The following is a 24,746-nucleotide window of genomic DNA, read 5'->3' on the forward strand; positions in this document are numbered from 1 at the left end:
TCATCTTTGAGAGGGGGGCAAAATCCTCATCCCACTGATGTTAACAAGTGAAGAAAAATAAAATACTCTACCATCCATCATAATACATGCTATAGAAACCTTATTTTAGGTAAATGGGAAACATTCAGGAACAGTTTTGACATTATTGAATTATACTTTTTTATAGTGGAATTTATATATATTGGCAGTTAAAAGAGGTAACTAAAGTGTCCTGGTTCAGCACATCTGGAGTTTATGCTCCAGGTCAATAAAGTGCTGTATTCTAATTATTTTACTGCTCCTGGATTGGGAAACCCCTTTACCCCAACAAACTAACAATGAATCACCCAGAGGGGATCTCCACACCTTGAACTAATAAAGCGATGGTGGGGTGTCTCAAATTAATTCTTCTTGTATAGGCTAATCATATTGATGAAGGTGGAAAAGTCTATGAATAGTTTCAGAAAACATCCTTAAATTAAAGCAATAAAGAGAAAGGCTAATTTAGAGAAACCTTAGGAACAAACTGATACAAAACTTGGCACATTTGAAGCAGACTGTTAAACAAAAATGGCATTGTCCTGGGAAAGCTGTTGTTTAACTATCAGCCCATCACAAGCACACTTTGTAATTCACTAAGTGACAGGTCAGAAATTGTACCCTTGATCAGTGACACATGACAGAAAAGCAGTACATGGACCTCAAGGCAATCAAGTAAACACAGTATGTGGATCAAGCTGAGCCTAGCTCGCAGAAGGACTGATTTAACAAGTACGAAAAGAAAATAATTAGTGCACTAACAAATAATACATTTTGTATTTTAAAGTCAGTATGTTGCATTTGTTTATTTCACCAACTTTCCCTAAAGTGAGTCATTGCTCACCATTCTTCCCCACTCTCGTTGCCTCTTCTCGTGGGTCAGATATTTAATTTTGAGGTTGGGCTTTGTTGCTTATCACTCAGATGCCCCTGGGATGAATGCCTAGCGATAAATTAGGCTGAGACTTTCAAAGATGCCTCTTGACTTTCATGGCCAACTCCCACTAAAATTAATGGGCATGCCCCATAGGTAACTCTGAAAATCCCACCCATATTAACATTAATAATAAAGGACCTGGATCCACAGGTATGGTAGGTTTTTTTAGAGGTTGTTTTATTTTTTTAAACAAATGGTCACAGCTTCCAAACTTCTCAAGATTAAGTTTCCCCCCTCTAAAATGATGTGAAATTGTGATAAAATTACTACTTTTAAGGCTCTATTTATATGACCAAGAGATGGCTATCATAAGGGTATGAAACACCTTATTAACATCATGAACAAGGTTTTGCACTCAGATGTATAGGACGTATTACTGCTGACTTCATTTGGGGTCCCATACACACAATTGAGGGCAGAATTTTTATTAAAATGCATGTTGTGGTTTGTTCTATCTTGCTCTTTAATGGAAGCATACTTGCAACTAATGACTTTTGCTGTTAACACATAACAGCTTTCACTTTGGTGCTTTTGCTTACCTCTAAAATCTTTTTTATTGTTTTGAGATACTTTGCCATTTTCCATTAAACAAGGGTAATCTGAAATCAGACTGCTTGATAAATTTTGTATGTTATGTTTTGAGTGTTCAGATACAACTGTCTCAATAAGTAAAATGTTAATGCTTGTGTTGGGTGAATGATGTGAAAAATCAGCAGCTTGACAGTAAGAAAAACATGGTAGCAATTTGGGAGGGCAGAAAACAATTAATACAAGAAATGGAAACGTTGCAAAGAACAGTGAAAATATCACTCCTGATCTGCTTTGAGCATCTCAGCCCATTATTCTTACTGTTCCATGACATCATTTAATTTATTGAGACAATATATTGATGACAAATGTGGTAAAAAAATAAATATATACTATTCCACTTAATTACATTCATCCTGAGCTTGGCTCAACTGTACCACAATGCCTGTTTAGTACAGGAAACCACCTGACAATTTTTTTTTTTTTTTTACATAGTCTTCCTTCATTTACATTGCAATACAAAAAGCAGTTCTTTTTCCTTTCCCATCTTGAAAATATAAACACTTTGTGGCACCAGAATTCAATACAAAAAGAGACAGGTGAACTATATGATTGTTGCCTTGTTTATCTTCACAATGATTAGTTGCCGCAGTGGGGGAGCTTTAGGATTTGCTTACAGCTTGTTTCTATAGACTACAATGATGCTCTTCCTCAGTCATTGCAATGATGGAACTGATGTAAAAAGAAATCAGTTTAGAGTGTCTCATTTGTTTGCTTTTCTTTTTGCCAATTTAGCCCTGTGTCCTAGAAACTCATGAATAATTACCAGAAATCCTAGGATGTCTTCTAGTAAAAGGCAGATTTCTGAACCTACTCAAGGCTTTGTGAGGATGGTTTTTTTCTTTTCTTTCTATTTTTTTATTTAAGTGTTTATAAAGCTTCCCTCCCTCCCTCTTTCCTTAAGTGCAAATATCAACTCGGTCAGAATCCAGTAACTCAGTGTGCGACAATGAGATTAACAAAATGCTAACCTGACCAGTGACAGACTCTGACGTTAGTTGACATATCACGGTGTGAGGTTATTTTATTCTGCTAAGGAAAATGGACTGGAGAGCAGATGACTCTTAGACCTCCTGTTATGCATGTCTAGCTGTGCTTGCTTTCAAAGCTAGGGAAAGCACCTGTTCTAGACAGTCTTCTCATAGACAAGTTGTCTCCTCTACTCTCCGGCCTGGATGACTTACTCCTCTGGAATGGATTTCGTGGGCCCATTGTGTTACGCTGTCTGTCAAGTTTATCACTGATAGAATAGCTTTTCCTTGTGTGTGCATACAACATGCTGGACTCATCTGCTGAGTAACTGTTGGCCCTTTCTATTTTTGGAAGCGGTATGTTGTTGGTCAGTGTTCTTGCTGTGCTGCTCTCTTGAGGAGATAAGGAAGCCCCCTTTTTGTCTTTGGCCTCAATATCTTCATTATCAGAGCTTGGGTGACTTAGCTCTGCTTCTCTCTCTGGGTGGCAGCATCCCAAGTCCTCCACTTTGTCTCCATGATTTCCAGGAAAACTGGATCTTTCTGCAATATTCTGGGGAGCACTGACACACCTGGTGTCTATGCAGTCTGTAATACTTGTGTACTCTGCTGTTTTGACTGGCACCCCAAGGTTGCTGAAATAGCTCCGAGAAGGAGAGAACATAAAACTATGAGACTTCACGATTGGGGTTTCCTCCAGAATAAATGGGGTAGTAGCAAGATAGCGACTGCTTTTAGATCGCTCTAAGGTCTGATACAAAGGAGGGTCTGAATCCCAGAGGTTTTGGCTATCTGTGCTATGTGAATAGTCTGAAGAAAACACTCTTGTTTCCATTGTAGAGGTTTCCTCACAATCAATGCTCCTGCCAGAAATTCTATCACTGGGAGTACTGCTAATATACACACTGTTTGCCAGAACAGAAGAGGCTATTTGAGCCTGCAGAGATGGGTCTCCGGTACCAAGTATATTAATTGAACTGTCGAGAGGTTCTATAGCAGAATGCAACTCATCCATGGCAGAAACATAAATATCTATGCAAGATGAAGGCCTTCTAGAGTCTGGGACAATTGACAAAGTGCTTGTAGGGGCTAACGGTACTTTTGCTTCTTTTGATACAGAGTGCGAGCTACTCGCTCGATGCAGGCTCACAGACTTTTCTTTAAAAATATTTTCCAACCTTTCTAACCCACATTTGTCCTTCATATTCACTGCATAGAAAGAGTGGCTTCGCAGGCGAGGCGTGACGGTAGGAGAGGTTGGGGACATTGACTCCTCTCCTGCAGGATCTATACTCTCTTGAAGCTTGTAAGTGTTCCCTTCCTGGCTATTGAAGCTACTCTGTCTCACAATGTAGGCTGCATCTGTGCAGTCTGAGGAGGTTCTAGAGTGTACCTTAGTAGTTTCCCCTCTCTCTATACCAGTCAGCTTGTCTAAGGCTGCAGCCATTTGTCCTATCATATCCTCCAGCTGAGCAAGCCTGACATCTACAGTCTGAAGTGAAGCCTTCATACAATGTTCTCGTTCGTTCACCTCCTCCAGGCGCATGGCCATGTTCTCTACCCTTCAAAAGAAGAATGCATGGGTTATATTCAAGGGAGTGATTATTGGGGTCCATTTATTAACCTGCCAAAATGTATAGGAACAAATAGGGCTTAAAAAGTCCAGGTCAAATCCTCTGTTCTATTCTAATTTTTATACCACCTCATCTGCTGTAAAGCACAGTTAAGGATGGATTAAGTGGCCAATATGATTCCCCTTTTATAGCAAACTGCAGTATTGGTGTAGAACCAGAATAACCATTCTATGCTACCCACTTGTAGGCCTTGATGTAGAGCGATGGCAGGAGGAATGAGGTGGTGCTCTGCTCTGGCAACCCCCAGCTGCCAGAACTGCTGCTTTGGGTGCTGTTGCAGATGGGCAAAAGTTAGGGGCAGCGATGAAGTTGCTATAAATTGTGCCACAGGCCAACCTGGGTTATGGCTGGCTCCAAGATTAAGGCTGTGTGTGTGAAAGTGGAATACAACCCACTTTTGCCCCTGTCCCTCCTTGGGTTTTTGCTAAGTAGAATTTATATAGGTCTAAAGATCTAGTCTAATTGCTTTGCAGTTTATTTTTAGCTGATGAGATAAAATGACTGTTTTATCAGTTACCTTTAAATACTTTCGTAGATTCAATACAATAGACCGATACATAGGTGCTGACTTCTCCTCTGCCCGGTGGGTGCTTGACACCCCCCTATTCCCACCCCTTTCCCTCCCCATTCTACCACCTTCCCCAAGTCCCCGCCCCTGTCCCACCTCCTCCCCTGAGTTCACCATGTCCCCACTCCTCTCCTTCCCTCCTGGAAAGTCCTAAGCGCTGCCAAACAGATGTTAGGTGGCGGAGCAGCAGGAAGCACTGGGAGGGGAGCGGGGATGCGACATGTTAGGAAACTGGAGAGGAGGTGGTGAGACCTTGGCTGCCAGTGGGTGCCGAGCACCCGCTAATTTTTCCCTGGGGGTGCTCCATCCCCGGAGCACTCACGGACTCGGCCTCTGTGGATCCATAGAAAATAAAGGTGGAAAACACTGCATAAATGGGGTCTGGATTGCACCCCAGTTTAATGGGAATGCAGAGAGGGCAACTTTTTAGTTTCAGAAGTCTTATTTGAAAGAGCAACAAACAGTAAACTGTTCAGTATTATATGTATCAGACTTGGAAAGACAAATGGCTAAACAAACACTGCTGAGATTTGAAGCTGTGGTTTGGAGGAACATCACTCTTCCCAAGTTGTTTTTTGACCACTAAACCACCCCTTGTAGTCAAAGGAAACAAAAATGTTTGGAGCAAAATGCCTAACCCACTTCAAGCACAAGATATAATAGAGAATATTCCAACTACCAATTCCTATTGGAATCCAGGAGAATTTTGCCATGTAATTTAACACAAAGTTCTGGTTTTAAAATGCAAGTTTTATATACTTCTTAGCCAATGACTGACTGCACTAGCACACGTTCAACCTTTAAAATACTGTTCTACGATGACATATCTAACTTTGAAATTTAGGGATACAGACAGTACTGAACTAGTGGTGATCCCATTGAGGTCCAGGGGAATTTTGCCATTGATTTTAATGGAGGGCTCTGGAATGAAGCATGCAATTAGAGTCAGTTTGTAGACAGCCAGTGTATGGTAAGGCGGGGTGAGTTGTGCCTCTTTGTTTTAGGGAGTAGCCTGGTGTTCTTCTCTCTGATTGTTTAGGTTCTTATGTGTTATTGTTCTAAATTCTAGGAAATAAAATAGCATTACGTTGCAGCCTTCCGGCAAGGGTATTTATGTTTTTGTACGATTTCTGTGTGTGTATGCTGATGCATAACAGTAGGGACCATGTCTGAATACATATTTGTGCACCAGTTAATACATTCTGGTCCCAGTCTTGATTGGAGCCTTTGGATGCTACAGTCAGACACAATGCATGTGAGGGGGGAGCACATACCCTCCCCCCAGATTTCTGCTTTCTATTTAGCTAACTGCCTGGAGTCACTGGCTCAAGCCACCTGGTGTTGTTGCTCACTTCCCCAAATGTTCCTCTGCTCCCCGCAGGGGGTGGGGCGCATCTCCTCTTAGAGTATTGTTGAGGACGTTCATTCATTCATTCCCCATAACTAGCCTGCCTGCACCTATGGCATGTAACTATTGTCCTTTCTCAAGCTAGGCCACAGAACAGACTGTGTAAACCCAAAATGTTAAGAAGCAAAGGCATCAATCCTGAATGAGCTGTACAGCACATGTGAGCAATGATGCTCAACAGAGTCTGACTGGGGAGGCTGTCAGGGGCCTGATCCTGAGCCATCTAGCCTATGTGCAAGTCAGGACAGCAGATCTGACTTACACCACTAGCATACAGTCCTGTAGGGATTTTACACTACTGTAGGACTGGGCATAGAAGAGTTCTGCTGTGCCACTCATATGCCCCCCTCCCCCTCACGCTAGGGGTTGGAGAGGGAGAAGCGGCTTATTCAGGAGGTGGTAGAGATGCCTTCTTTCTGCTTCCTCCTGGGAGAGAGTTCACTAACTCACGAGGAATTTTCCACAGGCCTCTCTAGCTGATTCACGGCCACTTTATGGCACACAAAGTAGATTTAGTGGACTTGACAACCTTGCCTATAATTTAAGTTTGTAATGGATGTAATGCTCTATGTATTCTGCTATAGAATAATGACGAGGTACTGTGCCAGAAAAGTGAGAGGGTGTGTAAGAAGAACATACAGCTTCAGTGTCCTGCCACTTGTTAACGATTTCTGTTGAGATGGCCCTGAATTATTTAGCTTGGATCTGGAGCGAGTTTTGAACATTCCTCAGTTGGGGAAAGAGTAGAGGGATTTGATTTATGTTTCTGGATCAAAACAATTGGCTAGAGTCTGGGTCCTGATCCAAACTTTCCCCGTGTTCAATATAGCTGGGAATGGACTGGGGCAGATCTGTGGTTCTTGTTCAAAAATGTCTTTTATCTAAGATATTACAATAAGTATCTAGGCACTTCAAATATTTAATGTATTTATCCTCACAACACCCCTGTGAGGAAGAAAATTACTGTCATGTCCATTTTACAGATAGGGAATTGAGGCACAGAAAAGCTATGTGACTCGCGAAAAAGTCACAAAAGAAAGTCTGTGGTAGAGCTGAGATGAAACCTGGGTCTTCTATGTTCTGTGTTAGTCCCAAACCACTGGACTATCCTCCCTCTTTAATGTACTTTCATAAAAGTGTGTTGTTTGAGAATACAGTTCTCAGCCAGGAATGCAGATGGTTAAGGGGATATACGATATGCTAGTCCTGTTCTTGGCTGGATTTACTTTCAAAGCTGAAATAAAACTAAAATATGTTTCTATGCTAGTAGAAAGCACTTTTTTAACCTGGTTGCATCAGATGTAGTGCTGTGAGGATGCAGCACAAATGGAAGAGAATTTCTTCTTGAAATGAATTCACAACCATCACTCTCTTTGTCTCTTTAAGAAATGCTTAACCAAAAGGAATTAAAGAGTTTTCATTGGCTCATATGAATTAGTTATGAATAGACTGACTGGATGTTGGCCTGAAATATTTATTGAGAACAATGCCTTGAGTCAATAGACATGATCTGTGATGAGGAGCTCAAACTTAACTAAATTGCTCAGATACAGTGGTTATTAGGGCTATATAAACATCCATTTAAACAGAGCGAGAAGAGAGAGATCTGAGAACTATGTTGGGAATTTGCCAGGAACCTGAGGCTGCACAGAATTTACATAAAATGGAGATGATTGCAGTTACCTTCATCTTTAATAGAGAGAGAGAGTGAGTCCATAAACTCTATGGGTGAAATTCTGGTCCCACTGAAGTAAATGGCAAAACTCCCATTCCACTCCACAGGTCCAGACATCCAGTGCTCTTGACCACTCTAAATGGGCTACGTCTCAGTGCTAAAGTTACAGGTTGCCTTAAAGAACTTAATAACCACATTGGACCTCCAGTTATATTTTGACCACCTGTGTTTCAGGGCTATGATTTAAAAAACTCGGATATAAGAAGAATGCATAGATTTGTTATTTTCTAGCTGAGCTGGTTAAATGTTTCATAGTTTCAAAATCTGGATGAAAATTTGTAGTAAAAAAATTTGAACATTTTCCAACCAGCTGCAGTTTCTAGGCTGTGAAGAATAATTTAAAAAGTAGCCTCAAGCAGTTCCCTCAGCAAGGAGAAGAAGAAAGAGTAGCAATGGTAACAGGAACACATTTAAAGATGCATACTATATAGAACATGGATGGGCAAACTTTTTGGCCTGAGAGCCACATCTGGGTATGGAAATTGTATGGGGGGCCATGAATGCTCATGAAATTGAGGTTGGGGTGCAGAAGTGTGGGAGAGGTTCAGAGTGTGGGAGGGGGCTCCAGGCTGGGGCAGGGAATTTGGGGATGGTGGGGAGGTGAGGGCTTCGGCTGGAGGTGCAGGTTCTGGGGTGGGGCTGGGGATGAGCAGTTTGGGGTGCAGGAGAGTGCTCTGGGCTGGGGACAAGTGGTTCAGAGGCAGGGAGGGGATCAGGGCAGAGGTGAAGGGGGTGGGGCCCGGGAGGAGGTCAGGGGTACAGGCTCTGGATGGCGCTTACCTCAAGCAGCTCCGGAAGCAGCAGCATGTCCCTCCTCCAGCTCTGCACACTGCCCTTCAGCTGGCCAATAGGAACTGCAGGGGTGGCGCTTGGGGTGGAGGAAATGTGTGGAGCCCCCTTGCTGCCCCTATGCAGAGGAGCAGGAGGGGGACATGCCGCTGCTTCCAGTAACCGTGTGGAGCATTTGCCGACCTCGCTCTCCAGCAGGAGCTCAAGGATCAGATTAAATTGGCTGGTGGGACGATGTGGCCCACAGTCCGTAGTCTGCCCGCTCCTGATATAGAATGAACCAAACCAAACCAAAAATCACCTTTCAGAAGTGACGCGGATTCTTTCATCATTGGAAGAAATGAATCTATCATCCTTTTCTCTAAAATATTCTTCTATGCACTGCTCCTCAAAGTCATGCACTTTTTTTAGTTCATCTTCAGTTATGAACAGTTCTGTGGGAATGACAGGAGGAATGTGACACCGACAAAGAACAAATTTATAAGAAACAAAATCCTGATATTTTATTATTGTAGACTGTTGGTGAAACTTTCAAAAGCAGTCTCCAAGGCTGTATCTACATCATATACTTATATGAGAATCAGCTACTAAATGAGTGCACTTAGCCATCAGTCGGGCAGATAAATATTGTGTACACAAAACTATTGTTGTGAATTTTAGCAGTTGGATGAATGTCCCTTTGAAAATGTAGTCCTGTCTTTTTTACGAAATCATTATTAAGGTTTAATGAACTAGTTAAAACAAGGAAATAAGGCCTGGACCTTAGCCAAATTTGAACCATTTTTTACTTGGGAAAAGTTTGGGTAAGTTCTCCTATTTCTAACATCTCCCAAACAAAGATCCTTAATTTTACTTAAATTCTTAGCATCTCTGCTAGGTCAGGTGCTGTTTTCAAAACTTTTAAGTCTCAGAGTTCCTGTTGTCAAGTGGAAGGAAGAAGGGCATGTTTGTATATTGAGCAGTGGTAAAGGAGAGGGGAAAATTTAACACATTGTATTGGTTTTCTCTAAGGGTGGGAGATACACTGATAAAATTAAATGATTAATTTCAGTTAGTGTTTGTGTGCGTATGTAGTTTCTCACTGAAAAGGTTATTGTAGAGCTGAGTTCCGTTTACATGCCCTTCAAACTGTAAGGCCCACCAAATGAATTTGAAAGTCATGCTTTTTATCTACAGGTGTGAGCTGGTTGAACCTTACTTAGTCCATAGTCTCTCTCATCTTGGTCACTTTCATGTTTCCGCCATCTGCAGCAGAGGTGTTGAAAAATCATAGTCATGTGGCTGAAAACAATCAGAGGTGGTGGTAGGACTGGCCTTTCATGAAATGTCATGATTAATTGATACCTCTGAAATTTCCACACTTGGTTGGATATAGATTTGACTTCAAAAAATGTGTTGCTAAAAGAAAAGAAGGGAGGGGGAAAGGAAAATAAAATGAGATTGAAACCATCCTTGGGTATTTCTCCACATGATAATACTGTACCCAGTTAGACAGATTTCACATAGTGTCAAAGGCCATCATAAAAAACAGGACAAGATTAACTGTTATCTCCTCAAGAAAGCACAATGCTTGTACCAGTAATTCCAACGATATGCTGGTTATGAATGACAGAATATCAATACTTAACACTTCACAAGCAGTTAGGCTCATGGGGTGGGTAAGTGTTATTTTATCCATACATAAAATGTGGATAATGAGGCAATGAAGGATTAAGTGAACATATGCCACAGTTGAGATTAGAACACAGAACTTCCTTGCTCTCTGTCCGAACGGATCTCTGTAGTTTGGATACCACAAATTCTAAAGAACTATACAGCCACCACATATCCTGGAGACAGGGCTGGACCTGCTCCTCACCTTGGGCACCATTTGGTGCGTCTTCAGTGCCCCCCCATTTGTTACACTTTTGAATACCTTATTTTTTGTTGCATTTGTAGCCCATTTCATGATTTTTATGCACTATCTGCACGCATGATTTATCCCTGTCATATTTGCATGCTAGGATCTATAAAACTGTATTTTATTCATATCATATATAAGCCAATAAAAAAATTTGTTTCCTCTAAGCTTATAGAAACTTTTTTTAATTTTAAGAATAATGTACTAACATTAATACCTGAAACATTTTACTTCAGACATTCTGTTTTCTCTTTTGTTGCTAACAACAAAAACAGCACTCCAAGTCCGGCGTCCTCTAAGCCCGACATCCCAAGGCAGTCACCTGAGTCGTCTGCCCCTAAATCCAGCCCTGCCTGGAGACAATCTATTCTGTCACTCCCACATATAATAAATCTCCCCTGAAACTGATTCTAAACCCCAATCTACAGCATAGCAGTCTGCAAAGGCCTCCATGCTGGCCAAATCATCACAGTGACCCAAGGAACTTTGGATGGAATACAGGGATCCCATGGGTTCATCAAAAGCATGTCATATAAGGTCTCTAATTAAAGCCTGTATCACACTGATCATCATAACCATTGCAAAACATATGCATGGATGTTGTATAAGGAGTTGGGTGTATATATCATACTTAAAATTATGTTCTTAAGATCTGTGATTAGGGACTGGTCACCAGAAAGGTGAAAAGCAGGTTTTCTTTCAGGTGGTGGCAAGTGCCTCACAACCCAGGGGTCCCAGGGAAATGTCACAGTCATAACACCCTGCATCCACATGCATCAGTGTGCCACTCACTTAAAAACTGCAATGAGGAGGTTCACCAGAAGAATATTTGCAACCAAGAGGTAGCATGCCATGATGGCAGGAACGATCCATGCTCCTGTCTTGCAGGGGGGTAGCTGGATTATTTTGCCATCCTCTCTGGTTTCATTCTGGCCGCAGGGAGCTGGGAAGAAACAGTATAAAACAAACAAATCAGAATGAAACCTACAAAAGCATTTAAATATTTATAAAGAAGGTTCCCTCCCCCCCTTCCAAAGCACAGTGGGATGATGCTTCCCCAAGAAGTTTGATTATGCAGTTGCCTCATGCTGTGATCAAACACTTGTCAAATTTACTACAGATTATACAATCTACTGCTCTTGATATTGAATGCTCTTCTGTTAGCAGCATCAAGATTTTCCCTGAGAAATTTCAGGAAGTCTATATGGTTTGAGTGATTTTAGTTGCAGCTGCCTGTCCCTCATTTACCTGTCAAGCTGCTTCTGAAATAGTTTATGTACTGGTGGTAATTAGAGGTTTTCATGTGAACTGAACAAAATGCTTATTCCTATGAGCCAACATTTATTTTCTATTGGGAGTAAATATTTAGGCTTTTGCAAACTGATAGAAGGGACAGCAAATCAATAACACAAAGGTAATATATGAAATTATTTGGCCATTGCAGTACACAAGAATCTAAGAACCACCATGGAAAATGTTAGTAATGACTCTCTGCTATAAAGGACTTCTGGCTGCCTGCCTAGAATAATGCAGGAAACAATCAAGTATTTATTGCACCAGGTATAGAAACGTGGAGGAAATGGAGCTGCTCCCTGTTTATTTTTTGAATGATTTAGATTCAAATACACTCTGTACTCATTTTTTGGAAGTAGTGGGAGGAGGGATAAAATGTTACTTTTAAAGTTCTCTGATAATGCTTTGGCCAGAGACTCTCATTTATAAGTGTGAGTTCAGTTCATACTTCTGGTTGGCCTTTTGGTCTCAAGCCATCTATGTAGTCTGTCTAACCCATTGCAGCACCCCGCCTTATTCAGATTAACTTTTAATGATGACAATGTCAAAAAATAAGTATCCAAAATATGATAGCGGCCACATTATTTTGATCCATTTAATACTGTAGTATTTGGTAAGCTTGCTTTTTGAAGATCATCAGCAAGAGAAATGAAATGCTGAGTCGCCTTTTGTGAAGACCAGGTTCCCTATTTACATGACATGCCTGCTGTCTACCTACCGAGGTTGGCTTTGGCAGCCATGTTTTAAAAGGTGCCTTAGCTGTCAGGGAAAAGGCATGTAGTATCAGAGCTCCTTCCTTGTTTTTGGTTCCTTGAGCAACTTAAAAGTGGTGAGCCTGATAACATATGGTGGCCTGTTGCCACCCTGTTGCCTGACCCATTTCATGTTGGCATGTAACTTTCCTATACCTTAAGATTCATCCTGAGTAAGTATCTTTTTGGGTCCTTCAAGGAAACCACTGAAGAAGTGGCTTACGTATACCCCATCAAAGACACAATGGACATTATCGATAACCTTCCATCATTCCCTCCGTTAAGGCGGGATTTTTCAAAAGTACTCCGCATTGGCCTAACATTGCTCCTAGTGAAGTCAATGGAGCTTTACCACTGACTTCTGTGGGAGCAGGGTTAGGCAAACACCAAGTGCTTCTGAAAATCCACGCCCTCCCAAAATCAACAAATCTGTGATGTATAAATCTAGTATTATTTCTTTTCAGAATGTTTACTCTGGGCCTGATCCAATGCCCACTGGAATCAATTGTGGATGATATTGTGGTGTTAGTCATGTGGTATCAAGTAGCCCTGAGACCTTGTTTTTTTTGGGCAGTATGTGAAGATGTTATACTATCAAATCTGTACTTGATGCAGTTGTATGGGAGAGGTGAATGTTTGACTTACTATCCCAGGGTAAAATATACAACCACCACCCACAGAAAAGGCATTACATTGCCAGAACAAGCAATACCCCACACACCAATAACACCCTTCTGTAAATGCTGTGCTGTGCTTGTGGGCATGTTCATATGCTAATAATCATTATTAGTCTTCTTCACATACAGGAGGGGAAAAAAACCCTCTCTCTTGGATGAATTCAAAGAGAATAATTCTTCAAACAACATGCTATTTACAGATCTTTTCAATTAGCTGCTTATTTAATGTTTCCTTTAGCTTTTCAAACTGTAGTTTCATGTAGGCATCAAGGGCTCTGCCTTGAGACTTGTGGAGGATTTTCTATGAAGTGCTGACGGGTCTCAGCCTCGATTCAAGGGAGGTTGAGGGCACTTATCAGGATCAGGAAATAAAGTGCTTTTAAAATTCTGATGTGGTGGGGGGGGGGGCGCATTGATTTATGTCCATGCACTGATTTCAAGCTATGATAGTCCAGCAGGATATAAAGCCTAATTCATAACTTGGCCCTATAAAGACTCCAGATCAGTAACAGAGTAAACACATATAATCAGTTGATATAGCACATGAAGGATGCTGAGGAGGAAGAATATTCTGTCTCTATCACACTGACAGAAATTTCTCAAAAGCGTATTTTGTACCATACAGCAGGGAAATCAAAAGCTTAGCCCAAACTCTTTCTACATTTATCCTATTTTTCTAATTAAAAAAAAAATTTTCAACTAAAAAAATCCAGCTTTAAATATCTAGACAAAGAGAATTTCTCCACCTCCTTTAATAAAGACCGCCTCTCTCAGAGGATTTAGAATGCCATTAATGCAGCCCTGTCAGTTTATGCCATACAGTACGATGGACGATTAGACTTAGCCTGACAACAGCTCTCCAACCCCTTTCATGCCACAGGAATTACACATACATGGGTGTTTGGTTTTCCCCATACAGGTTTCCAAAGGCTTCCTGCCTATGCCTGTTGTGTTGGAGTCAGCTGCCTTTAAGTGACAACTCAATATTAATTTTATGTGGCACTCTACCGGCAGCTAAACTGCTATAATCAAGCATACCTCTCAACCTTCAGATCTGCCTGAAACAATTAAATTGTGTGACAAATGACCCAAATATGGAACATCAGTGTTTTGTTGCACATCACACCAGAACTGACTGTTTAATGTTTTAAACTATTGTTGTTTAAGGGTTATTTTTATTGCTTCCTAAATAGACCCAGTTGTTTAGAAAGAAAACAAAGAAAAACAGACATTCTACTATATACAATCATAAGAATCCTGCCACAAGAACTCTGACCCTTCAGATCACCAGCACAGCCCTCTACCACTTGAACAAGATGTCAGCCTCCATGTGGGCCACCTTTGGGGGCAAAGTGACACACTGTCAATAGATTACACAACTATTTGCTAGACAACAGTAGAATGGTGGGGGGATCAGAATTATAGACTCATAGACTCATAGGTCAGAAGGGACCAATCTGATCATCTAGTCTGACCTCCTGCACAAGGCAGGCCACAGAACCCCACCCATCCAATTTTATAACAACCCCTATCCCAGGACCGAGTTATTGAAATCCTCAAAAATGGGTTGAAGACCTCAAGCTGCAGAGAAACCACCAGCAAGCGACCCGTGCCCCACGCTGCAGGGGAAGGCGAAAAACCTCCAGGGCACCTGCCAATCCGCCCTGGAGGAAAATTCCTTCCCGACCCCAAATATGGCGATCAGCTAAACCCTGAGCATGTGGGCAAGAGTCATCAGCTAGCACCCAAGAAGGAATTCTCTGCAGCAACTCAGTACCCATCGCATCCAACATCTCCCCGCAGACCATTGAGCAGACCTGTCTGGTGGTAATTCAAGATCAATTGCCCAAATTAACGATCCTATCATAACATCCCCTCCATATACTTATCAAGCTTTGTCTTAAAGCCAGGAAAGTCTTTTGCCCCTACTACTTCCCTCGGAAGGCTATTAACTGATTCTGTTCTTGCCCCTGGGAGAGAAGCGTGGTGTAGTGGTTGAAGACAGGTTAGCCAAGTACATAGATTTGGTATGTTCATTCTGAAAGGCAGCATAGTTCAGCCTTGGATCTATCGTCATATAGACCTGGGTTTTATTCCTGGTTTTACTGGGTGTGATCTTGTCCAAATCTCAGTTAACTTATTTGTGAGATGGGGAGAATGATACTTGTCTCCCTCTTAGGTAGGCTAAGGGAGAGGTCTGAGGACATGCTCATAATAATAGCTATGAAGTGCACAGAAATATGAACAGCAGGCAGTGCAAGAGATAACCTTAGAACTCATGGTCTCTTAGCTTCCAGTCCAGTGCAGCCTCCCCTAAGCCAAAGGTCATTTTTCTTGTCTCTGATGCACAGACCATCACCTGCTTTAGTGTTGCTGTGGAACAGAGGGTGTTCCACTTGAAATGTGGAATGTACCACAAAATCTGAGCTCCTTGAGAAGTCTGTGATCACATACTTACAAATAGCAAGCATAACACGCTGTGCTTCAATTTGTGGTCTGAAATGGCCAATCTTTGTGACAGAGATATCTGCAGCAATACAATGAGAAGTGCAGGTCCAGTGTGAGATATGCTACAAAAACACACCCTAGGGATAGTGAGACGTGTGGAGGCACAGGTGGAATGATTCCAGTACCACAGAAGTCTCTCATGCTGTGAAACACAGAGTAATCTGGGACGAGGTGTTCTACAATGCATGACTGTGTTTAAAAGAGATTATATTAAAATAATATTAACACAATAAATATACATGCTAACGCTGGCATAAGAAAACATCAGAGTTCTATTCGGCCATTTAAAAATAGATTTTGATAAATGGATTTATTTTGTATCTTTTAAGGCAGAATTAGATCACGATGACAAACATTTTCAAAACAGGGTTCAGAGTGGTAGTCGTGTTAGTCTGTATTAGCAAAAACAATGAGGGTTTTAGCCCACGAAAACTTACGCCTAAATAAATTAGTTAGTCTCTAAGGTGCCCCTAAGACTCCTTGCTTTATTTTCAAAACAGAGTTGCAATGTTTGCTTCAGATTGTGTATTTACATTTGTTCACGCTGTGGCCCTGATTCAGCACAGTACTTAAGCATGTTAAGTGTTTTGTGGATTCAAGGCCTTTTACTACAACTGCATGTGTACATTAGGGGACTGCACATACACATGACTAGTTGGATACCTAGGTACCAATTAAATGAAAGTAGGACATTGAGCATAGATCTCAGAGCTATGCTTTTAACAATTTGACTCTTCAGGGCCCAGCTCTAATTTCAGTTACACATGTGCAACTTCACTAAATTTTAGGACACTAGAACCTGACATCTGTGGAAACAGTTAATTTTGCATCCTTTGTTTCTTCTTTCATAAACCCCTCCTATGCTTATTTTCACTTTCCATGTTCACTTCTGCAGCTTCCTGTACAAGCCTTTCCTCCTTGCTCCCCAGCCCTTCCTCTTTCCTGGCCAGCTCATCACATGAGAGCAAACAGCTGTAACCCACATCTCTGACTGTTTCAGGCCTAAAGCATCTGCAGAATTTAGGCCTAGGGCTATGTTTACTCCAAGGTCTATTTCTCTAATATAATTACACTAGACATGACATGGACATTGCTAATTTTTAATGTGCATTTGGCTGAGGGCTTGTGAAAGGACAGTTGCAAATCTCCTCCCCCATCTGCTGTCCCAAAAGAGAAAGGGAAGGGTACTACTTAGTAGCAAAAACAATTTTGGTATAAAAACTTTTCATTTAAAAATGGATAAGGTCTCTACAATTCAAGGTATGTTATATGTTGTTAGAAGGAACTGCTTAATGGGTACATATAGTCGTGTTTCTCAAGATGAAGACAAAAATATGAATATTAAGTAATGAATAATAATTTCTTGTGGACGCTCCAGAAATCTGAAATGTACTTATATCCTCATCCTAGGGATAGCTAGGTGCTTTTTCCATCTTAATAATACTTCCACGGAGGCGTCCATCAAGGATCTTAAAGCACTTTATAACCATTAATTAATTAAACGCTAAACAACTTTGTGAGCTAGGTATTTATTATCCTAATTTACCAAATGGAGAAACTGAAGCATAGAGAGGATAAGTGATTTGCCTAAGGCTGCACAGTGATTCAGAAACAGAGAAAGCACTAAAATCTGAGTCCTGATTATCACATCCTTGCTTTAGCCACTAGGGGAAAAAACTGTCAGGGAACTGCAACAATACCTCATTATTTTAAATGATTGTTTTAGCATTAATAGATAGTATTGTTCTGATACAGCATCATAGAAATGTAGGGCTGGAAGGGACATTGTCCAGCACCTTGAGATATGGCAGGACCAAGTAAACCATGTTCTTGTATTTTACTTTTTGTCCTGGGTTCTGCTAAAACATTTTCTCCAAATATCTGTTGTACCTTGCAGTGTTGGTGCTTTAGTCGCATTTTACACTGAAAGTCTATTTATTCTATACTTGTTCCCTCTAATTCTAGTTCCTTCCTTCTCCGTATATTAAAAACAATAAACCTATTTGCAACAAGAGAAGAAAAAACCCCACACGAGGGTACATAGGCCTTGTAGGAATCTCACCCAGTATGTCTATCTAGCATATTAACAAAATCTGTCAGTGATGCAGTTAACGTACAGTATAGTCACAGAAGAGCAAAGGTGCACTTCATTCCATCTTGTACAAAATTACTGTTAGTTCTAATCTAGAATAAGGGTGATGACCCTTATGAGAAAGTTCCACAGAAATGCAAGAAGGCTGAAACTTAAAGATTCTACAGAAATATAATAAGGCTCAATGCAAATTATTATAAAATCTATAGGTCTTGAATTCTCATTCATATTGGGCACCTTCATTGTGCTCTGGCAATGTTAAGTGGCTTTCAAGTGGATGTAGATGCAATTTATACTCACTTTAAGGCCCTGTTAGGCAACCAGAATGGTGTAAAGTGTAAATGTGAACTGGGTCCATAGAATTTAACAGAAAAATATACCCTTTCTATAGTTCATCTTAACCATCCTATAGAATTCTGTATTCTTCTAGTTATCTTGCTCCAGTAAGAACTATAGTGTAGCAGTTGGTATTCCTGAACAGTGAGAATGCCTTTCCCCACTTAGACTAAGTTCTTGTTAACTCTTTTCACACCTTCTTGCCATAGACTGGCAGAATACCAACCACTGCCCAACACTAGACTTTCTTTAACCCCTGGTTGGGGATTTGAGATCAGAATTCTCCTTCTCCTCTAGAGAATTCTATACAAGGGATATAATTTCTGTTACATTCTATACGGTGATTAAAAACCTATACAGACTTGTTAGGTATGAGAGGAGAATCAGGTTCCATCACTGTCTATTACAATTCTATGGGATTTTTCCATAAGGGGATGTAGGGAGCAGAAAGAATCCAGATTGATTTTTAGTTCTCAGATTGCTTTTGAAATGCTGTCAGTTGGAAAGAAAACCTTGTTTTGATCTATACACTAAGCAAGTTTTACATAGAAGACAATGAGCCAACATGCAGGGGTTGCCATTAAAAAGTCAATATCTGTCAACAGCAATCACAGTTATTCCATATTCTAAATTCATATTCTAAGAATGTTATGTGTTGGATTTTAATGGTGACTGCTGTTCATCAAGCTGTCATTTTACAGTTACTATCTGATCACATATAAGATTACCTACCAAACTCGCCCTTTGTTTATAGAACAGGCACACTATAGACAACAGTATCAAAAGCTTTCCTTTGATGCTGTCTCCACCCTACCGCCCCCACACTGCCACCTGTTTTTTTCTGGAGGGTTGGTTTCTAGGGGTCAGAAGACTATCAATTCTTTGTGGCAATTCAATCTTTGGGTTCTCTGCTCAGATTTCCAACAAGGGTACCAATTAATGCAAATTGCCATGGTAGATTTTATGATGAGGACACTTGTTCACTAGAAAAGCACTGAAACAACTAATCAGCAATTGATTGGGAGTCACTATCAATCAATGCCAGTCTGAGCTGGATTAGAAATGGCAATCTAAAAGTGAAATTCTATTACCAATTCCCTGTCTCATCCAGCCTGTCCTTCTGCAATAAACAAGACTGTGTTTATCTGAGAGAAACTGCTTTCTAGTTTCAGTTTTAGGACTAACTTTATCTTTTTGTTTAACTTATTTGAAAATTTGAACATATTTTAAACAATCTTAGAAGTTTTGCTCTATTTCTTTTCCTTTAAGATTAGGGCCCTACCAAATTCACAGCCACGAAAAACGCATCACAGATGGTGAAATCTGATCTTCCCCCGTGAAATCTGGTCTTTTGTTTGCTTTTACCCTAGACTATACAGATTTTATGGGGAGACTAGTGTTTCTCAAACTGGGTTTCCTGACCCAAAAGGGAGTTGCGGAAGGGGTCACAAGGCTAGTGTGTGTGTGTCGGGAGCTCACTGTATTGCCACCCTTACTGCTACATTGCTTTCAGAGCTGGGTAGCTGGAAAGCGGTGGCTATTGGCCAGGCACCCAGCTCTGAAGGCCGTGTAGCGCTAGCAGCAGCGCAGAAGTAAGGATAGAAGTACTGCAACTCCCCCCCATTCCTTTTTGGGTCAGGACTCCTAAAATTATAATACCATGAAATTTCAGATTTAAATAGCGAAGTTATGAAATTTATCATTTTTAAAATCGTATACCATGAAATTGACCAAAATGGACTCTGAATTTAGTAGGCAGGGCCGCCCGGGGTGGGGGTGGGGGCGGGGGCGGGGAGGGCAGGTGGGGCAATTTGTCCCAGGACCCGGGCCCCACAGGGGCCCTGTGAGCCCTGGCCCGGCGGCAGTCCGGGTCTTCGGTAGCATTTTGGCAGCGGGAGACCCTTCAGTGCAGAGTGACTGACGGCCCCCCTGCCGCCGAAGACCCGGACCACCGCCAGGTGAGTACAAGCGCCACAGCTCCCCTGCTTTGCCCCAGGCCACCTGAATCCTCTGGGCAGCCCTGTTAGTAGGGCCCTGTTTATGACTGATTGCTAGCCAATAATCTATATGCATACCACTGGGTTATATATTAACTCCCGGAAGTGAGGGCATAACTGTCCCCACTTTTGAGTTGCTAGTGAGATTCAATGTCCACAGTGCATTGTTGAGCATCTATAAACATTTTAATTACAAGAATTTTTTTTCACATGAAATGAATGCCGGTATTTATTGACATTATATATATATATAAACACATACAGTCCATGCAGTAAATTAGAAAAATATGACTGCTTAGTTTTTTAAAGAGTGCAGTATTTTGAGATAAAATTAAAAATAAGAGCAGATCTACTGGATGGACAAGCTGCCAGCTGATGAGGTGGATCTGGCCAGCTTTACAACATGCTTTACAAATGGAAAGAAAGAGATAAAAGAAAAAAAACATTTTAAAGTAACATACACTTTTTGTACATTTCTCAAATAGACATGAGTAATCTCTAGCATGCGGCTCCATTGTGTAACATGCCAGAGATCAGCACTCTGGCAGAATCCAGAATTCATGGCCAAAATACAAATATTAAAAAAATAGAATAATAATCTGAGCAATCCTTTCAACATAACATGAAGAGGAAAGTAAAACCACAGGTTGTGAAATCTGATTACATTTTAGAGATGGCACAACAGCTTTTAGGACACTCTTAGAATCACATTTGAGAAAGTACAGTCATTCTAAATAGAATACAGTGGCTGATTTAGCTTAGAACAGTGTGGAGAATATATGGCAGTAAATTTCCAAACAGTGAAAAAATAACAATATTAAAAAACAACACAATTGTGTGTCAGTTAATCAGTGCATTCTTCATTCCATTCCATGGGATAATATATATTTTGTGATGTACTGAAAAACACTGAAAGAGAATGGCAGACTCTAATATCTTGCACAGTGTGTCTGTCTGTCTCTCTCTCTTTTACTCACAGAGAAAGAAGTAGGGGCTGCTCTTAGAGTTTCTGTGAAGGACCTCATCTGTTAAAACCCCTAATTTCCTCAGGGAGAGGGACAAAACAACTCCTTTTATACCTGTTTGGAGTTAAGATAATGCACCTACCATTATGAGTCAGCAGTAATTATTCTGCATTTTTATGCAAGGTTTAAGCACTGGACATCAGGATGATTCACTAGATTAGCCCTAGATCCTTATGCAAGGACAGAGAGTCTGCCAGCCTGTTACAGATACCCAACAGCCATACTCCACTCATGTTAAAATAATCTCTCTCCGATTGCAGGGTTCTAAACTACAATCAGCACTTCTTTCAAAAAAATATCCTCTTATCCAGCCAGACTGCCGCACTTGTTGCACTATGGTAGTTTCTTAGTACAACATCAATAAATGGCCACTTGTAGAGGGACGGACAGAATTCCATTTGCAAAAGTGAGCCACAGTTTAAAGGGATAATATCAGCCCCCAATTATTATACCCTTGGAAGTAAAATGGATTTCTGGAGGAAAAAAAAGATGGAACCAAGTGGAAAGGTAAATACAGAGAGAAATTCTCTGGGTTTCAGGATATTTATTTGCTTGAATGCCATGTTGCCTTTGAGAACATAATGGCGGGGTAACACAAAAGGAGACTATTTGCATTTGGCACAGGGTTCCATGGACATGATGAGAAAGAATGCAAATAGAGCTATGAGTCACCTTTCATGGAGAATGGTGATGCAGATAAGTATATTATCTGGATCTAAACAATCTAGAGAAAGTCAAAACATCATTCTAAATTCTTCAATTTTGAATGAGCTCAAGATATATCATGGAAGCACACTTCTTCCTTAAGGCTGTATCTAGTATTTGAATTGCTACATTTATATAGATTCAATGGGTACTCTCTACCATTAGTAGAGATATTCATTTGTAAGTACTTCCAAGACATATGCACATTTAAGCAGAAATGAAGGGACTGAGCATCTCTTGCATGTCAGTATTTGTTAAAAAGATGGTTCTTAGCTTTTCCCATTCCTCACTCTGTATCATTTCACATGATCACTTATCTCCTTTGCCATACTACGCCTGTTGGCACCAGGAGATTTAATTTAAATAGAAAACTGGCATTTTCCAGACTGCCAGCCAAATAAATCCTTAGGAGAATGTATCGGAAGTGATGGCTTCCATTCTGTTTGCACTGAACAGAGCACACACTCACCTCTCAATAAATAATGAAACAAAATTTTAGTAATTATCCACCGTCCACAAAGGGTCACATCACATGATTTAACATAAGGGTGGTAGCAGTGAACAGGTCTCAGTAAAAGGAAAACTCAATGAAGCAAATCCTCAGTTAGTGTAACTCCATTCAGTTCAGTACAGCTATGCCAACTTTTACCAGCTGAAGAGCTGGCACAGTATTTTCAGACTGGATTCTCAATGCCAAGCTGAGCAAAACTGGTGTATTCATTCCAAAATGAAACCAATGGATGGAAAAGGAGTGGAGTGCTATGTCCTAAATATACCAATGAACTCTTCATGGATACCTAGATTTTCTTCACCCCAACACCCTTAAGCATTTAAAAAGAATCAATCACTTAAAAAAGTTGTGTGTGTGTGTGTGTGTGTATATATATATATACATATATATATAAAATTTAGCAATACAGAAATTGGTACCCAAATACTAGCAGCTACTAGTAATAGCTTTTCTGTGTATATCTTCTTCAATGAACGAGTCCCCTATCTCGAGCCATTTATTGAGAACATACAAATAATCTTGTAAGACATCACCTGATCAAAACTGGGTACCTGACTTTGGAGTATGAGAATCATAAACACGCTTACGGTCTATCTGGTCTGCAAACACTTCCCCATAGATCATCCAATAGGGCATGTAAAAAATGTTCTTTGCCAGCTTCCACGAAGGCTCTTCATTGGGAAAAAGAATTGCCTGCCTTGCGACACCAAAGCTCATCAGAACCACCAACATAATGATGACAAAATACATCATGTCTATCATCTAAAGGGTGCAGGAGAGAGAAATAGAGATAAAGGAAACGAATTAGAGAAAATTATTTGGGTATGTTTCAACCTTGATATAATGAAAAACTGTAAAGTTTAAGGATACAATTTTGTACATATGGGCTGGAGTTTTCAAAGGTGGTGAGTGGGGAAATTGGGTGCTTGGTTTGGCCAAGTTCATTTTTAGTGGGATTTTCAAAGTTTGTTATGAATGTGTGTGCAGGTTTGAAATTATAAGCTACTGTTTAGCTGCACGGGCTGCCTGCAACTACTATAAGTTCACTGATGTCTGCGCAGCCCAATTTGGGCCATACTTGCAAGATGAAGCACTGTTCTTATGCTACAGGTGGCGTCTACAAAAACGAGGGGCAGTCATGGGCATAATCATCTATTTAGCTAGCAGCAGACAATGTCCCAGGGGAAAGGAACTGAGGCTGGAGCTAGCATAAGGATTCAACCTCTCTTGGTCACACTGGAATAGTGAGTGGCATAACAGTTCATTAGTGCAACATAATGGACAGGCACAGTGGTGACCAGTGAGATGGGGGGTCCGTAGAAGGACCAGAGACCAGCATGTTTGGAGCTGACCAGCAAAGGTCAGAGGACTCAGGGGAGCATGAATTTTCAAAAGATAACATGCAAATATTATAGGGGCTCAGCCCTATACATCTCCCCTCTGCAGTGTCTCATTAGCATATGCAAATCACTCATTACCACATGGTTATAATGTCTGCGCATTCAGGGAAGTGCTGAGGAAAAAGGGATATCCTCAGTGCCCCAATACACACACATCAGGCCCAGTAGGTACTGGATAGGATCTTAGGCATGGGGTTGGGGACAGATGTTGCACTAGCAATAGGGATGAGAACCCCAAGAAAGGATATTAAAGGAAGAGTAACCCTTGGGAATGCCTAGAATATCCATCATAGGTGCTACGTAAACTGAAAAAATAAATATAATAAATTAACTAACAACATATTGTGGTATGAAAAATATGGGGAAACAATTTTAGAGATCAGATTAAGGCTTCTCTACTGCTGCAGAAAGAAAATATGTGGAGACCAAGCTGGAGCATGCTATCCCTTTTCCCCACTAACTCAAGCACTAATTTCAGGCAGATGTACCAAAATGTCAGGGAAGTAACCAAACATGTTGACAATTATCTTGGATGTTACCATAAGAGAACCTTTTTAACCTTCTGATATATTGTTTATCAGCAATCATGATGTTTGGGGCTCTTGTTGATAGAAATAAGAGTTCATTTGTTTTTGTCTCATCCACAGGCAAGATGATGTCTCATCTCTAGGCTCAGCCCTCTCAATCTGCCTGATCTAAAACTCAAAGAAGTTGATAGGAGTCTTTCTTTTGATTTTACTGGGGATTGGATTAGGGTGTGTTTGCCTGTTGTACCAAATTACAATTGCTAGTTTAACTTGATTGTTCAACAGTTTAATCATCTCTTTGAAAAAGCTCCGTTAGCTGACAAAATGTGAATTGTTCCTGTATCAATATATTTATTTAATAGATTTATAAATATA

The 24,746-nt window shown here is 40.7% G+C and overlaps 1 protein-coding gene across 10 annotated transcripts in view; it reads right to left on the reverse strand.

Moving 5' to 3' along the window:
• Positions 1-376: 376 nt before the first annotated feature.
• Positions 377-24,746, reverse strand: part of TRPM3 (transient receptor potential cation channel subfamily M member 3) — a 611,492-nt gene continuing 587,122 nt past the window's right edge. For all 10 annotated transcript variants that reach the window (XM_050944114.1, XM_050944107.1, XM_050944110.1 and 7 more), the window contains 5 exons: positions 23,032-23,206; positions 11,341-11,491; positions 9,847-10,046; positions 8,950-9,082; positions 377-4,076 (listed from right to left, as the gene is read on the reverse strand). In XM_050944114.1, coding sequence (XP_050800071.1) covers positions 2,630-4,076; positions 8,950-9,082; positions 9,847-10,046; positions 11,341-11,491; positions 23,032-23,206 — 2,106 coding nt within the window. In that variant the 3' untranslated portion in view covers positions 377-2,629. The remainder of the gene's footprint in view (positions 4,077-8,949; positions 9,083-9,846; positions 10,047-11,340; positions 11,492-23,031; positions 23,207-24,746) is intronic.

Source organism: Gopherus flavomarginatus, chromosome 3 (genome assembly GCF_025201925.1).
Source record: "Gopherus flavomarginatus isolate rGopFla2 chromosome 3, rGopFla2.mat.asm, whole genome shotgun sequence".
Classification (NCBI taxonomy): Eukaryota; Metazoa; Chordata; order Testudines; family Testudinidae; genus Gopherus; species Gopherus flavomarginatus.